At 36.7% G+C, this 16,357-nt stretch overlaps 1 protein-coding gene across 1 annotated transcript in view; it reads left to right on the top strand.

The window, feature by feature from the left end:
• Positions 1-16,357, top strand: part of Spase25 (Signal peptidase complex subunit Spase25) — an 81,283-nt gene that overhangs the window by 48,816 nt on the left and 16,110 nt on the right. Inside the window, exon 4 of the mRNA XM_090411220.1 lies at positions 8,837-8,971. Coding sequence (XP_090267346.1) covers positions 8,837-8,971 — 135 coding nt within the window. The remainder of the gene's footprint in view (positions 1-8,836; positions 8,972-16,357) is intronic.

Genomic DNA, 16,357 nt, shown 5'->3' with positions numbered 1-16,357 from the left:
ACTCCAGTAGAAAAGCATGGCACCTTCTAAGAAAACTAGGTAGTGACACCTTGACTGTCTAGGAACAATTAGCTATTTCTCCTAACCAATATGCATCACATATTGTCAACACATCAAGATATACTGCCAAGGACAAATAACACACTCTTCAAATAAAAAGAGAACTTGCATATTTGAAAAATAACAGACCATCAGACCTTTTATACTTGCAACCTTTCACTCTTGAAGATATTAACTATAAGATATAAGGCTCATCCTCAATAGAATTGCTCCAAGATAATAGAACAAGTTCCAGTGGAACAGGCTGGATTCAGACATAAACGAAGCTGTTGTGATCAGGTTCTGTCACTGACCACACTCACACACATATAGAGGCAGGCTATCAACAATGCCTGAAAACAGCTGTAGCTTTTGTAGATCTTACTGCAGCTTATGATACAGTCTGGAGCCATGGTGCAATCTGCAAGTTGCTCCATGCAGAACAATAGCAAAACTAATTGATGACATGCTAAGCAACCGCCTGTTCCAAGTGTGTATGGACGAAAACAAAAGTAAACAAAGAACACTGAATAATGGATTACCACAAGGGTCAGTTCTGGCTCCCCTCCTTTTTTAACTTATACATCACTGATTTGCCTAATACAGCCTCCAAGAAGTTTTGCCACACTGATGACATTGCTCTAGTTACTGGACAAACCCAGTTTTTACAGTGGAAGATACACTAACAAATGACCTTCCAGTCCTAGATGAATATTTCAGCAAATGGAGATTACACCCAAATCCTAGCAAAACAGAAGTTTCATGCTTCCACCTGAACAATAACCAGGCTAACAAAGAACTCATGGTCCACTTCAACCACAAACTGCTAAGCTACAACAGATTCCTGAAATATCTGGGCATCACTTTGGATGGAAATCTATCTTTTAAACCACATCTCATTAACACAGCATCCAAGCTATAAACACGAAACAATATACTGCAAAAACTATGCGGAACAACTTGGGGTGCCTCGGCAACAACGCTTTGCTGCACTGATCTTGGTCTCGTTTATTCTGCAGCTGAATACTGTTCACCCATATGGCTGAACAGCGCCCATGAGTATTTGGTTGATGCTCAGCTTAACACCACTATGTGCATTATTTCTGGAACAGTGAAATCAACTCCAACTTACTGGCTCCCAGCCCTTAGCAACATCCCACCTCCACACATCTGCTTTTTCGTCTATCCTTAACAGAATCTGCACCAATCATGGCAGATGTGCAGACCACCTTTACAAATGGAGCATGATTGCCTCAGCCAGGTGCGATTGTGGATCACCCCACCAGACAATTAATCATATTACAGTAGAATGTACCCAATGTGCATACAATGGAAACCTGTTGGACCTCATCCATGTTACACCAAGTGCAGTTGACTGGATTATCAACCTAGACATACAGTTGTAGCCTATTCTTGAGTGTCTCTTTTTTGACTGTATTATGTCTTATTATTGTACACACGTCTATTATTATGTTTATATATATTAAAGATTAATGGGATGTAACTTTTCACGTGTGAGCCATATGCTAAATAAATAAATACTACAGCTTTTGGAGTAGCAGATTGCCACGACATGGGTACGGATTATCTGATTCAGTGGAAAATAATCACTTTTATACAGGAGCAGTTATGAATCCAAGAGACAATTCCTAGAATTTTCTTCACTTTACCAGTAATCTGGGTGACTGTCATCCTGATACCTTCAACTAATTCTATCGTTTCACTCATAGAGGGTGACAGTCAGGACTGTAGGATTCTACCATTTGCACTTGGTCCATGTTTGCTTTCTTGCCAGTGTGCCTACATGCATGTGCTTAGTATATTTTTTGTGTCCATGAAGATGCCTTGCTGACCAAGATGAAATATTGATGTGATAATTTGACTATGGACATGTCTTTATTCCACTAAATGTCACTATGAGTAATAACCAACATCTAAGCATCCATACCAGATTAGTGATTCTTTGTGGAACATTACCAGTTTACAGTAGACAGCTGGCATTGATACTATTCCTAGTTCCACATAATCACCATTACTACAAATGAATTCACTTTTGCTCTGTTTTAACACCTGTAGAATTCAGATCAACATACCAAGACTGCCATGTGATGCTAATACTTTGTTTTCCTTTAAACCAGTTAAAAGCTTGTCTTTGCAAAATGAAATATTGTGTTTGAATATACATGGGGATTTTTGATTTTTTTGACCACAAAACTGTTGGTCAAAACTGATTATGGAAAATACACATACTGGCCACAGAATTAGAAACTTTTATGCAGATGTATGTAAACATCACTTACGCAGTGTATATTTAAAATATTTGGTGATGTGCATCACCACATGTTCTAGGCAACTATTTAAGAATGCTGCTGGTCAGTAATCATCAATAGTCTCGATCACAGTGGGAAAAACAAAGAATCTTTCAGAGTTCGATATTGTGATTGCCTATATGTCTGGAACCATGATTTTGAAAAGCAGAGCTGACTGGTTTCAAACAAAGATGAGATATCTCAGCTGTTTAATCAGTAGGAAAAGTAGAGGTATACTTTGGTCCTGAGACAGTCTGTCTTGTGAAGTGTTTAATGAAGGCTGTTCCCAACCGATGTCTCACTGAACTATCCACAGGGAATTGAGGAGGTCTTTTGGAGGAATTGTAAATTGGAGGAATATGGTGCTCCCAAATCAGTGCAATTGTGTCTGAGTGAAATAGCTGCGATCCACCACACTCACCAAATGTGACAAGGGTACTATGAAGGATAATATGGTAAAACCATCATTCATCAGCCGACGCTCTGAAGAATTTGGAGTTCTGAGCATTGACTGGAATATGAATTGCACAAAAACATTCAGAACTGAAGTTCACAACACCCCCCCCCCCCCACATTACCTGAGCCAACATGCACCATTATCTTTAGTGGTGCGAAGAACACATACAGCAGGATGTGGAAGCTTAGTAAGCTGTGTTATGGAGTGAAGAATTTCACTGTACTCTTTACCGAGCAGATGGATGGGTGTTGGTGTGGTGGATGTCTGTGAAGTCTCTTACCACAGTGCATAATCCCATCTATGAAATTCAGAGGTGATGGTATGATCTTGTTTTTCCTAGTTTGGCCTCTGTGATGCCACGAACATTGAACTCTGAGGTATCTGAGCATTCTGAACAATGCAATGCTTCCTACTTGGTTATGTTTCTATGGAACTCGCCATTCTCTTTCAGCAGACAATATGGCTGCTGCTTCGGTGGCTGCATGGTTTGTGGACATAAATGTCACCACACTTGACTGGTCTCCACAGAGCCCAGATTTCAACTCTATTGAACATCTGTGGGATGAACTGCAGCATCGGAGTGAAGTCAAGAAACACCCAGGACCTCATTACATACCTACAGGAAGAATGGTCCAAAATTCTCATTGATTGCTATCATATAATTTTGGAAAGAATGTTCCGTTGGATTGCTGCAGTCATCTCAACGAAAGGAGGGTTCTACATTCAAGTGGGCACTGTGGCTGTTTGTTTCTCATTATGGTGTCCATTGACTTCTTTCCAAGTAGTGTAAAAGTTTCTACTTTAGTGACCAGTATGTGCAGTACATCACACTACTTTCTACCAAACTTGCATGTTGTTTGATATATTATGTTAAGTTATTTTGCTGGGCATACCTAAACTCAGCCGTAATGCTTGAGCATTGTGCCCATAGGATGCTGTATATTGCTTCTATAGTATTGCTGTTGTTAGGCAATGCAATATTTGTGTTTCATTTGGAAAGACCTAGGTTCGTATCCTGTGGACAACATGAGAAACCCTGATAAACATTTTAACTGAAGGGGAAGCAATCCAGTTTTCTATGGTGGGGTGGGATTTCCATCCCTAACAAAAGGCAAATAGATTGGGAAAATGCAGTTAAGATGTGATGTGTTGGTCACAAAGCTGTTGTCACTTGTAATCTTACTCAAAATTAATTATTTTTCAGCACCTGGTTTCCTTGTTTCTTCATAAGTTTTTGCTCTACTCTAAATTATATTTGGAGTGGTACAGGTATGTTCTAAGCTGTGTAGCAAGTTCTTTAGTCATTTTTCTTTTAAAATCTGGAGTTGTGGATTTCTTCTAGATCAATTTCTACAAGACATCTACCAAAAGATCATTATCACATTCCTGACATGTACTCTCAAGGGATGTACAGGATATGATAGTACTACATGAAAAGCTTACATCATTACTAACTACAGTTTTCCTCCAAATCAATCTGTTACCTGTCAAGACTCCAACATTATCAGAGCTTATATTTCTGTCTTCTAAGGCACATTTTACTGTATCAATCCACCTATATCTTGGTCTTCCTCTGGGTCTTTTTCCTGCCAACTTGGTAGAGAACACTTGTTTTGCTAATCTTTCCTCTTCCATTCTGTTTAAGTAGAGCTAAGATGCTGACAATATCAAGTTCTTTCCTAATATCCTCGTTTTTAATATATTGCCATTGATGCCATCTGTTCATGCTCCTAATCTTTCTCAGGACTCTCATATCTGCAGTCTCTAGTCGTTGGTAAAGTGTTGTATTTCTAACCCAACTCAGACCCATAAGTTAAAATTGACTTGAATACCGTCTTGTATACAGCTAATTTAGTGTTTTGACTAATTTCTCTCTTATTCCATATAAATTTATTCAGTTGACTTCCTACCATACCAGCTTTGTTGATTCTGTTGTCTATTTCCATATTTAATTGACCATTTTTACTAAAAATCGTGCCTAAGTAGCTAAAATGTTTTACTTATTCTATAGGTTTTCCATTCACTATGTAGTTCATATTTTCAATATTTCTGCCTATTTTCATTCTCTTTGTCTTGTTATTGCTGATATCATTTCTATTACAACAGTTATTAAATTTAGTCAGGAAATCTTGCAGACTTGTAGCAGATTTATTTAGAAGTATAACATCATTGGCATAAAGCAAAGAGCTGACATTAACATCTCCAATTCTGATATCATGTTTAATACCACTTTCCTTCATAATGTGATCCATATATAAAATGTGCATCCTTGTCTCACACCAGATTTGACATTAAACCATCTTCTTGTACTTCAATTCTAACTGCCGACTTACAACTCAAATAAAGACTAAGTATTGCTTGATATAATGCCGCGTTGACACTTGTTCTTCACCATATAACTGTAGTGTATTGAATGGCTTCTCTCTTGGCACCTTGTCATATGTCTTTTCCAGATTGCCAAAACTTAAATACAGATCTTTGTTATATTCCCATGCTTTCTCAACTATTTGTCCTAAAGTAAAGATCTGATCCTGACAGCCTCTATTTGGCCTGAATCCAGCTTGTTCTTCACCAAGCTTTTCTTCCACAATTCTTCTCAACCATTTCTCAAGTATACTTGCATAGATTTTGCCAGGAACACTCAGTAGGGAAATACCTCTGTAATTCTCACATTGTTTTATTTCCCTTTTTATATATGGGTACTATTAGAGCTCAACTCCAATAATCGGGAATTCGTCCTTCTGTCCAGGCTTTCTGAACTATGCAGTGAAGCCACTGTAAGACTTTTATACCACCATACTTCAGCATTTCTGGTCAGACATCATCTACTCTTGCTGCCTTTCAACATTTCAAGCCTTTGATGGCTTTTTCTACTTCTAGTATGGATATGTATTCCTGACTATATGCCTGTTGAGTGTTTTTTACCACTGTGCTGTCATCACTGCTTGTTTCATTTAGCAATTTTTCAAAGTAATTACTCCATACTTCAAGGATATCTTTTTCTCCCGTTTTCATGTCACCATTATCACCTCTAACTCCTTTTACAGCACTCTTTCCTCTATTTCTGAGCTTCATCAACAACCTCCAGAATATCTTACCTCCTTCTTGATATTTATTTTCTATCTTCTTGCCAAAGTCCTCGCGTGACTTTTGTTTAGCTAGTTTTACACAGTGTTTTGCTTACATTTGTCTCTGTATTCCTTAAGAGCAAAAGCAGAGTTATTTGCCAGGAACTTTTGATATGCTTTCTTCTTTTCCTTCACTGTATCTTTAACTTCCTGTGTCCACCACGGAGTTCTGATTTTTCTATCCTTGCAGACTACTTCACCACATGCCTCTCTGCCTGAATCAATCAGGGTTTTCTTCAAGGTTTGGTTCCTCTTCTCAAACTCTTTCATTTTTTCTTCAATAATCTTTGTGTATTTTAGTCTACAGTTCACATTTGAGAGCTGCTCAACTTTTATTCGCTTCAAAACTTTCTTGCATGTTATTGTTTTCAATATGAAATTCAATTTTATCCTGCTCAAGACTAAACAGTGATCACTTCCGATTTCAAATCCTCTGTACACTCTGGTGTCCTGCACCAGGGAGAAAACATCACTATCAACAATAACATACTCAATGAAAATTTTCTTATTCCTTGCTTCTTCTCTCCGTATGAATTTGTGCACATTTTTATGTTGGAACATGGTGTTAGTAATAACCAGTCCATGTCCTGAGCAGAAATCCAACAGGTATTTGCCATTATTATTAGCTTTGCTCTTTTCTCCAAATTTTCCCAAAATATTTTTGTATGTCTGACATACATTTCCTACTCTGCTATTTAGATCTCCAAGAAGTACCACCTTTTCCTTTTTCATTGTGTCAGTTGCTTTCTCTAAAGACTCAAAACAAATTCCTCCACTTCTACCTTAGTAGATCCTTCTGTCGGACCATAGGCACAAATAAGTCTCATTGTCCAATTTCCCATTCTGATATTAGATTGATATTAGATTATTCTGATTGCCATTCAAGAAGATTAGCCTTGTATTTAGTGTTGAATACTATGGCTACTCCTTCTTTTCCTTGATTGTCATTTCCTGAATATAACATTTTGTATTTATTGCTCAGAAAAATCTCACGTTTTTGTCTTTTTTGTTTGTCATCCCTATTATGTCGATCTGGTACTTATCTAATTCCTCAGCTAGCTCCATTTCTTTGCCATTCAGTCTTCTTATGTTGATAGTACCGATCTTTAACTCTGATCTTGAGTTGGGGTGTGTTTTCAGATTTGTTCCAGTAGCTGACTTTCCGCTGTTTGCCCTGGTTCCTTGGCGAAAACAACGGGGGCCTTGTTTAACTGGACGACGCCCCAGCTGGCATGAAATTTTGTCATGTTTTACTCTCATTTTATATATTGGTTTAAGCCAATAAAAATACAATTTGGTCGGCTTCATCCCAAATTGCAAGCCCATCCTCGTTCGTTCAGTATCCAGGTAGATACCCAACAGGGTGCATCACGAGAAGGTGAGGATTGGACATTAGATCAGAAGCCCTCGTCGGTTTTCCGCATTCCTTTAAAGGCTGTGTGGAGATCTGTCAGTTATACAGCTTTGACTCTTAAGCACCGCGTGTATTTTAGTCTACAGTTCATATCAGAGCTGCTCAACTTTTATTTACTTTAAAACTTTCATGTTCTTATTTTCAATACGAAATTGAATTTTATTCTGCTCAAGACTATACTGTGATCACTTCCAATTTTAAATCTTCTGTACACTAATATTTTGCACCAGAGAGAAAACATCACAACAACATAGTCGATGAGACTTCTTATTCCTTGCCTCTTCTCTCCATGTGAATTTGTGCACATTTTTATGTTGGAACATTGTGTTAGTAATACATTGGTCTAACATTGTATTACTAACTTTGTAATTGCTTATTAACATTGCTTTTTTTTTTCCAAATTTTCCCAATATATTTTTGTAAGTCTGACAATCATTTCCTACTCTACTATTTAGATCCCCAACTTTTCATTGTGTCAGTTGTTTTCTGTAAAGCCTCAAAAAAATTTCTCCACTTCTGCCTTAGTGGAATCTTCTGTGGGACCATACGCACAAATAGGTCTCATTATCCAGTTCCCCATTTTGATATTTGCCCACATCACTCTACTTGATATTGCTTGCCATTCCAGAAGATTAGCCTCATATTTTGTGTTGGGGTGTAGTAATAGTATTAAAACACTTTCTTTTCACTGATTGGTCATTGCCTTAATATAACATTTTGTATTTATTGCTCAGAAAATTCTCACCAGTTTGTCTTTTTTGTTTGTCACCCCTATTATGTCGATCTGGTACTTATTCAATTCCTCATCTTGCTCCATTTCTTTGCCATTCAGGCTTCTTATGTTGACAGTACTGATCTTGAACTCTGGAGATGTTGAGTTATAATGTGTTTCAGGATTTGTTCCAGTGGCTGACTTTTCACTCTTCACCCTGGTTCCCTGGCAAAAGCAATGTGGTCCTTGTTTAACTGGGTGATTCTCCAGCCAGCATGAAATTTTGAGATGTTGTACCATTATTTTGTATTGTGGTTTAAACCAATAAGAAAACGATATGGTTACTAAATCCCAAATTGCCAGCCCATCCTCGTTCATTCAGTATCCATGCAGATACCTTACAGAGTGCACCATGAGAAGGTGAAGATTGTACATTAGGTCGGTTCTTCACAATCTTTAAAAAGCTATCTGGAGGTCTCCTCTAGTTGTACAGCTTTGACTCTTAAGCACACCATGAAAAGATTATAGACTGGAAAATTATGTTGTAATAATTTGATGAGAATGTATCTCATACTCCACTCATCTCTGAAACACTTTAACCCCCTTCCTTTGAACTGAACTTATCTGATGCTGACACTAATATCTAGTATTTTCTATACTTCTCTACATGTCATGCTACATAATTCACTGTTTTCAGTAAGATGGACCAGAATGATTTTTGAGAATATAATTTCTGTTGTCACTTTTTAAAATGATTACCTTAACTGCAATGTTTAGATATTTCATTCTAATGGGTCTTCTAACTCTTTATACAACATTCATTGAAAAAGGAATATTTATGGTTGCTATTCATAAAGACTCTACTGGTATGGATCCTGATAATGTTTGGACAGTAAGCTCATCTTTGAAAAGGTATGTAGTGTGTTAATAGTTTGTGTTATATCTATTATCTTTTGTTAATATGCAGTGTTTCATCCAATATCTGTAGTATTCAAAACTTGGCAATTATGTGCAAATGCGGTATATTTTAGCACGATAATGTGTGCATAAATCATGTAACATTTATCACATGTTCTGATGTGTGTTATATACATTTCCATTAGGGCATAGTTATTTATAAATTAATTCATGAAACCTGGAGGAAGTCTAATTTCAAATTTTTTACATCAGTAATTTTCAAAAAAAACGAATGCTGCATTTATTTTATACAGTTGACACTTAATTTCTTAGTTATTAAGACCTCCAGCTGAGTCTACAGACTCCATAGAGGTGACTATATGTAATAATAATAGTTTTTTTTCCTTGCTCGATTGTTATGAACAGAACAAAAAGTTATCTAAGAGAAAAAAGAAGTTTGAAAGACTTTATCATGCAGTATAATTAATGAAAAAAATTCATATTTTCCAGTCAAGCTCACACATACACACGCAAAAAAAAATAATAAAACGTTTCTACAAGTGAACTTCATGTAAGCCAGCACATTTTGGTTTCTGAGTATGATCATTAGCCATAATAATAATAAACCTGTTTTATTTTTCTGCAGTCAAGCTTGAGCTGCCGTTTCAAAAGAAACTTGTATATGTTACTCTTTATCATAGAATTTCCTGTAACAGTTTGAATTTATGTAAATCCAATGGAAAATAACAAACTTTACATTTTATTTAAATGTACTTATGTAGAAATGTGAAAATCTGTTATCAGCACATGCTTTAAATACAGCAATCTCTCGATTAATGCGCCTCTCAGATTAGTGCATTTTTGATTAGCGTCTTTTTTTCTATACCCAAATTTGATTAGTGTGCCTATATACACCTTAAAAATAAATCTTAGATTTTAAAAATTTTATATCTATACATTCTTTATGGCTAACTATTTTAAAAAATCACTCACCAGGATGAAATAATTTAGTTACTGATTGAAAACATATTTCAAGGTTATTTTTTAATGGCATACTACACTATTTCCATGTACACTACGTTCCAAATTTACTGCCAAAATTTATGTCATTGCTAATTACATAGCATTTTGGTGATCATATCTGATGCATACTTTTTGTTTTCCTTAAGTTTTTTTTTATTTTAAAGTATTTTCCCAACCTTTAATTGCGAGTAAAAGAATTAGTGAGCAAAAAAGTGGAAGTGTGAAATTGATTCGAAAAGTAATCTCATTGGAAGAAAAACTTGAAATAATTAAGAAAAATAAACAAGACAAGTCCAGAGCAAAGATAGGATAAGAACTCAAAAATGGGTGAATAAGAGCAATTTTAAGCAAAGCTGCTGAATACAGAAAGAAAGGTAAGGCTGCTTCAAGTTCATCATGCATGCACGCACTCAAAATCAAAGTAGTATAATGATTGAATTAGAGAGACTTCTTTCTACATGCTTTGAAGATTGTAACCAAAAATGGATCTTGCTGAGCACTCACCTTATTAAATCAAAAGCATTAAGTCTTTTTGCAACCTTGAAAGAAAGGGCTATCAATGGTGGAAAAGAAGAATTCTACGCTAGCGCTGGGTGTTTTGAGCGTTTCAAAAAGAGAAATAGCCTACATAATGTTTGAATCACTGTCAAAGCTGCAAGTGCAGATAAGGAGGTGGCTGCAAATTATCCAGAGATTTGAAGAAAATTGTGGAAGAAGGGGGCTAAATTTATCACTGAAAAACCCAAAGAGATTTCACAGAAACAATTCGAAAATATTTTTCATACAATCGAAGTTTTTAAGCAGCAATGCTTAGAGGCAGACCCTGATTAAGAAAGAAGCAGTAAAATTTACAGTAGTAGTAGAAGAGGCAATAGGGCCACACCCAGGAGGGTGCCAGTAGTGTCCGGCACCTGTGTGCAAAACTTTAGTTGGTGCCCCTATCTCCCCCCCCCCCTTCCAATAAAAAAATAACTTTAAAAAAACTTTTTTTTAAAAGTATTTCCTCCTCTTTGGTGCCTGTGTGCATCGCACACATTCCACATATGGCCGGCACGCCCCTGGCCATACCGTTAGTTATATGAAAAAAGAAACAGAATGACTGCCAAGCTATGTTAGCTCAATTCTTTGTTAAGAAGTAGAATAATAAATTTATATTCTGAATGTTTTATTGTCTTTCAGCTTCATGGTTTTCCTTTAACTAGGCCCTGAGACATACCTTAATTCTTTTATAAAAAAAAAAGAAAATTAAGGGCCAGAAAAGAAATTTGAAGAATGAATTATACTTTTTCTCATAGGTTATTATATTCGATTAGTGCGTTTTCGATTAATGTGCCTTTTTTAAAGAGCGCGTTAATTGAGGGATTGCTGTATTACATTATTACTGTTGACAACCAAACTTAAATCTAAATGCCAAAAGAAACTTGGACATAAAATAATTTGAAATAAGGAACAGAAATGGAATGGAAAGGATTAATAAGAAAATTAGTTTAAAACATGATAGTTGCTAGGGTGAGGAAGCTACCATTTAAGGTGACCTATACCTAGAAATATACAGTCAGTTCTCAACTTAACTTTAAATAAAAACTAAGAAATTATATTCTTGTTTAATTGGTTATCCAAGAGTAAGCAAACAAGCTTGCACATGAAGTTTCTTTACGATTAGGCTACTTGTATATAGAAACTAATGACTACATTAATTACCTTAGTATCCCATAATGCAAACACATATCCTTTTGGGCATGGATAATTCTATGCGTTAAAGAAAGGGCCACAACCTAGGCCCTTCCCATAATGTGGAAGCCAGACCCAATAAAGATCACAACTTGTCTGGATAGTGGCCCTTCCCATAATGCACAGCATTATACACACCTCAAAGGATGTGCTTTGCCTTATGAGATATTAAGGCAATTTGGACTGCCCACAAAGCTGGGCCATCCAAAAACTGGACTGAGCGAAGTTAACATCCAAAAAATGCGTAATTTCATCAAAGAAAACCCGAAATTGTCCATGAGATTGATTTAAGAAGAATTGGGGATTCTAAAATCAACTGTGCACAACATTTTGACTGAGAGTTTGGGCCTTCGCAAATTGAATTCACAATTTGTTCCTCACGAGTTGGCCGATGACCAAAAAATGTATCGAATTGAACACTGCAAGGACCTCATTAAAACCTCTTGTAAGGACTCGATCTTCCTTGAAACGATCGTTACTGGTGACGAAATATGGAGTTTTGAGTATGAGTCCGAAACAAAGTGCTGAGTGGAGACCACCAGAAGAGGGGCTTCCGAAAAAAAGTCGCTTGGAGAAGTCAAAAGTAAAGACAATGCTGATTTGTTTCTACGTTTCCAAGGGTATTATCCACAAAAAATTTATTCCAAACGGTCGATGGCAAGTTTTATCTCGAAGTTTTGAAGCGATTGATAGCGAGAAATCGTCGCATACAGCATGAATATTGTAATGCAGGCAGCCGGTCATTTTTGCACGATAATGCACCATCTCATCGTTCGAACATTGTGAGACAGTTTTTGAGCAAAAACCAAATTCTATTAAAAGTTCGGTTTCTTTTTGAAAATGGCAGTAACCATGACAAATGAATTGACCATGCCAAATGCTGTATGGAAGCTGAGGGACAGTATATTGATTGAAATAAATGATTTGAATAATTATAATTGGCCTGTGTTTTATTTTCTATTAAAAGTTAGGTTTCTTTTTGAACAGAGGGTATAAGTATGAGTAGTTATGAGGATTTGATCAAAAATGCATTTGTAGATTAGTTATTCGAAGCATGAAGAATATTATTAGTTTTTTGTTAATTATTCATAGCTGCTTAAAAAAATGCACATTTAATTTCTTTGATGCTGTCACTCTTAACAAAAGCATATTGCCCACTATCAAAATTCACTGCACTGAACAAGTGCACAGTGTTCATGGATTACTTAACTCATTAGTTTGTGATCATTCCTAAAAAAAAAAAAAAAAATTCAAAATTCTTTTAGAAATAACATACAAATACTTGAAGTGGAAAGCCCTCCGAAACCTGAAAGATGGAAAGATAGCTGGAGTACATTATTAGATCTGAAAATATTGTGGCATAAACATTTTGCACTGGCTACAGTGCATAATTCAGAAGGTTTGGTCAAAAGATTGAAGCCAGGAGATTGAATTCAGTCATCAGATTGAACTGAAATGAAAGCCCTACTTCAGATGATTGGAGTAGCGTGTATTACATGAATTTATGTAAGAGAATTTTTTAACTAAATAATTTAAGGAAATTACATCAACTAGGATATACTAAAATAAATTTTAATATACTTCAATATTTCGACAACGTCACGTTGCCATTTTCAAGAAACTTAAGAACAAGACGTGCATGCAGGCACAACAAACAGTAAGTGAGGAAGAAGCAGGAAGCTATTATTTCTCCTCAAGTCGTGATGGTGCCCCCTAGCAGGCAATGTTGGTATTCTTGGGTGATTGGGCTGAAGGTCTTCTGATGTAGGTTTCCCAAATTTGAGGCAGTCTCATGCAGCCAAATTTGTTGAGGTTTGGATTGTTTCTTAGGGCTGAAGCTGATTCCATGAAAAGCCTTTCATATTTGTATTTACTACAGTGTATTATAGTGGCTTTCTTCCACCGTATTCTATGGCAGGTATCCAGCGCATGGTCGGCAAGACCAGAGTGGCTGTATTGGTGAAACCGGATGTAATCCTTATGTTCTGAAATTCTGATATTTGCTGTCTTGCCTGTTTGGCCAAAGTAGGACAGCTTACAGCTGCAAGGACCTTGTATGTCTGGGGGGGGGGGGGGTCTTTAGTAGAGCGGATGAGGGATGCCAATTTTTTATATGGTCTGTAACAAGAAGTTGTCATGTTTTTTAGGATTTTTGTAATTTTTTCCAAGGTGCCTCAGATATAGGGTATGGTGATGGATTTAGAGTAATCCTTGTTGTGTGTGTGTGGGGGGGTTACTGGTTTCAATATTTTTTGGATTTTTTTTGGGGGGGGGGGTTGCCATTGGCTGAGAAAGTGTTGAGAATGTGGTTTAGTTCTGTGGTTAGGGCATTGTCATTTAAACAGATAGGTTTAGCCCTGTTGTGTAGTGTCTTAATGACTCCATATTGTTGCGAGGAGGGGTGGTGGGATTGTTGGTGAATGTATCTGCCTGTATGGGTGAGTTTTCTATAGACCAAGGTTCCATCAGGCTGGGGGGTTGACTAGTGTGTCTAAGAAAGGAAGGCAGTTGTTTTTTTTCTTCTTCCAGGGTGAATTTGATTCTGGGGTGTTGGTTGTTTAAGTGTGTTAGGAAGAAGAGGAGCGCATCAGAGCCAATGTAGCCAAATAGCAAACATGTCATCAACATAGCGAAGCCAAATGGTTGGTTTTTGTGGGGCAGAGTTTAAGGCTTTCTCTTCAAAAGTCTCCATATAGAAGTTGGCCAAGGGTGCAGAGAGTGGAGACCCCATGGCTGTCCCCTCAATTTGTTTGTAGAATTTTCCTTGCCAAACAAAATAGCCTGAGTTCATTGTGAACTGAAATACGGCTGTGATATCGGGAGAAAATTTAGCTTGGATTAGCTCTAAGGATTCTTTGAGTGGGACATTTGTGAATAAGGAGGAGACATCAAAACTGACTATGTCAGTTTGTTTGAGTGTAAGGTTTTCTATGCTGGTTTTGAAGTGGGCTGAGTTTTTTTTGTGTGTGAAGGTGTGTTGCCAATATAGTGTGAAAGAGCTTGGGCCAAATGTTTAGCTAGTTTGTATGTGGGGGAATCAATGCCATCCACTATGGGACGTAATGGCACATTTTCTTTATGTATTTTTGGGAGTTCATAAATAATCCATATAGATAACGAATAACAGAGGGGATAATGTGCATCCTTGTGTCACACCAGATTTAACATTAAACCATCTTCCCATACTTCATTTCTAACTGCTGACTTACAACTCAAATAAAGACTAAGTATTGCTTGATATAATGCCACATTGACACCATATAACTCTGGCATTTTGAATAGCTTCTTTCTTGGCACCTTGTCATATGCCTTTTCCAGATCGACAAAACTTAAATATAGATCTTATATTTCCATGCTTTCTCAACTATTTGTCGTAAAGTGAAGATCTGATACTGACAGCCTCTATTTGGGCTGAATCCAGCTTTTCTTCCACAATTCTTCTCAACTGTTTCTCAAGTATACTTGCATAAATCTTGCCAGGAACACTCAGCAGAGAAATACCTCTGTAATTCTCACATTAGTTTATTTCCCTTTTTATATATGGGTACTATTAGAGCTCTACTCTAATCATTGGGAATTCGTCCCTCTGTCCAGGCTTTCTGAACTACGCAGTGCAGCCACTGTAAGACTTTTATACCACCATACTTCAGCCTTTCTGGTCAAATATCATCTACTCTTGCTGCCTTTCCACATTTCAAGACTTTTGATGGCTTTTTCTACTTCAAATATGGATATGTATTCCTGACTGTATGCCTGTTGAGTGTTTTTTACCACTGTGCTGTCATCACTGCTTGTTTCATTTAGCAATTTTTCGAAGTTATTACTCCATACTTTAAGGATATCTTTTTCTCCTGTTTTCATGTCACCTTTATCATCTCTAACTCCTTTTACAGCATTCTTTTCTGCATTTCTAAGCTTCTTCAACAACCTCCTGAATATCTTACTACTTCTTGATATTTATTTTCTATGTTCATGCCAAAGTCCTCCCATGACTTGTTTAGCTAGTTTTACACAGTGTTTCGCTTTCTTATTCTTTAAGAGCAAAAGCAGAGTTATTTGCCTGGAACTTTTGATATGCTTTCTTCTTTTCCTTCACTGCCTCTTTAACTTCCTGTGTCTGCCATGGACATCTGATTTTTCTATCCCTGCAGACAACCTCACCACATGCCTTTCTGGCTGAATCAATCAGTGTTTTCTTCAATGCTTGCCACTGAATCTCCAAGGTTTGGTTGCTGTTCTCAAACTCATTTTTTCTTCAATAATCTTTGTGTATTGCAGTCTACAGTTCACATCTGAGAGCTGCTCAACTTTTGTTCTCTTTAAAACTTTCTTACATGTTATTCTTTTCAATATGAAATTCAATTTTATCCTGCTCAAGACTAAATAGTGATCACTTCCAATTTCAAATCCTCTGTACACTCTGGTGTCCTGCACCAGAGAGAAAACATAACTATCAACAATAACATAGTCAATCAGACTTTCTTATTCCTTTCCTTTTTCCTCCATGTGAATTCTTGCACATTTTTATGTTGGAACATGGTGTTAGTAATAACCAGTCCTTATGAGCAGAAATCCAACAGGTATTTGCCATTATTTGCTTTGCTCTTTTCTCCAAATTTTCCCAAAATATTTTGTATGTCTGACAAT

This window comes from Typopeltis vanoorti, chromosome 21 (genome assembly GCF_054136105.1).
Source record: "Typopeltis vanoorti isolate ZY-2024b chromosome 21, IOZ_Tvanoo_1.0, whole genome shotgun sequence".
NCBI classification, from domain to species: Eukaryota; Metazoa; Arthropoda; class Arachnida; order Uropygi; family Thelyphonidae; genus Typopeltis; species Typopeltis vanoorti.
The sequence above is the reverse complement of the archived record's forward strand: the minus strand, read 5'-3'. Positions and strand labels throughout refer to the sequence as shown.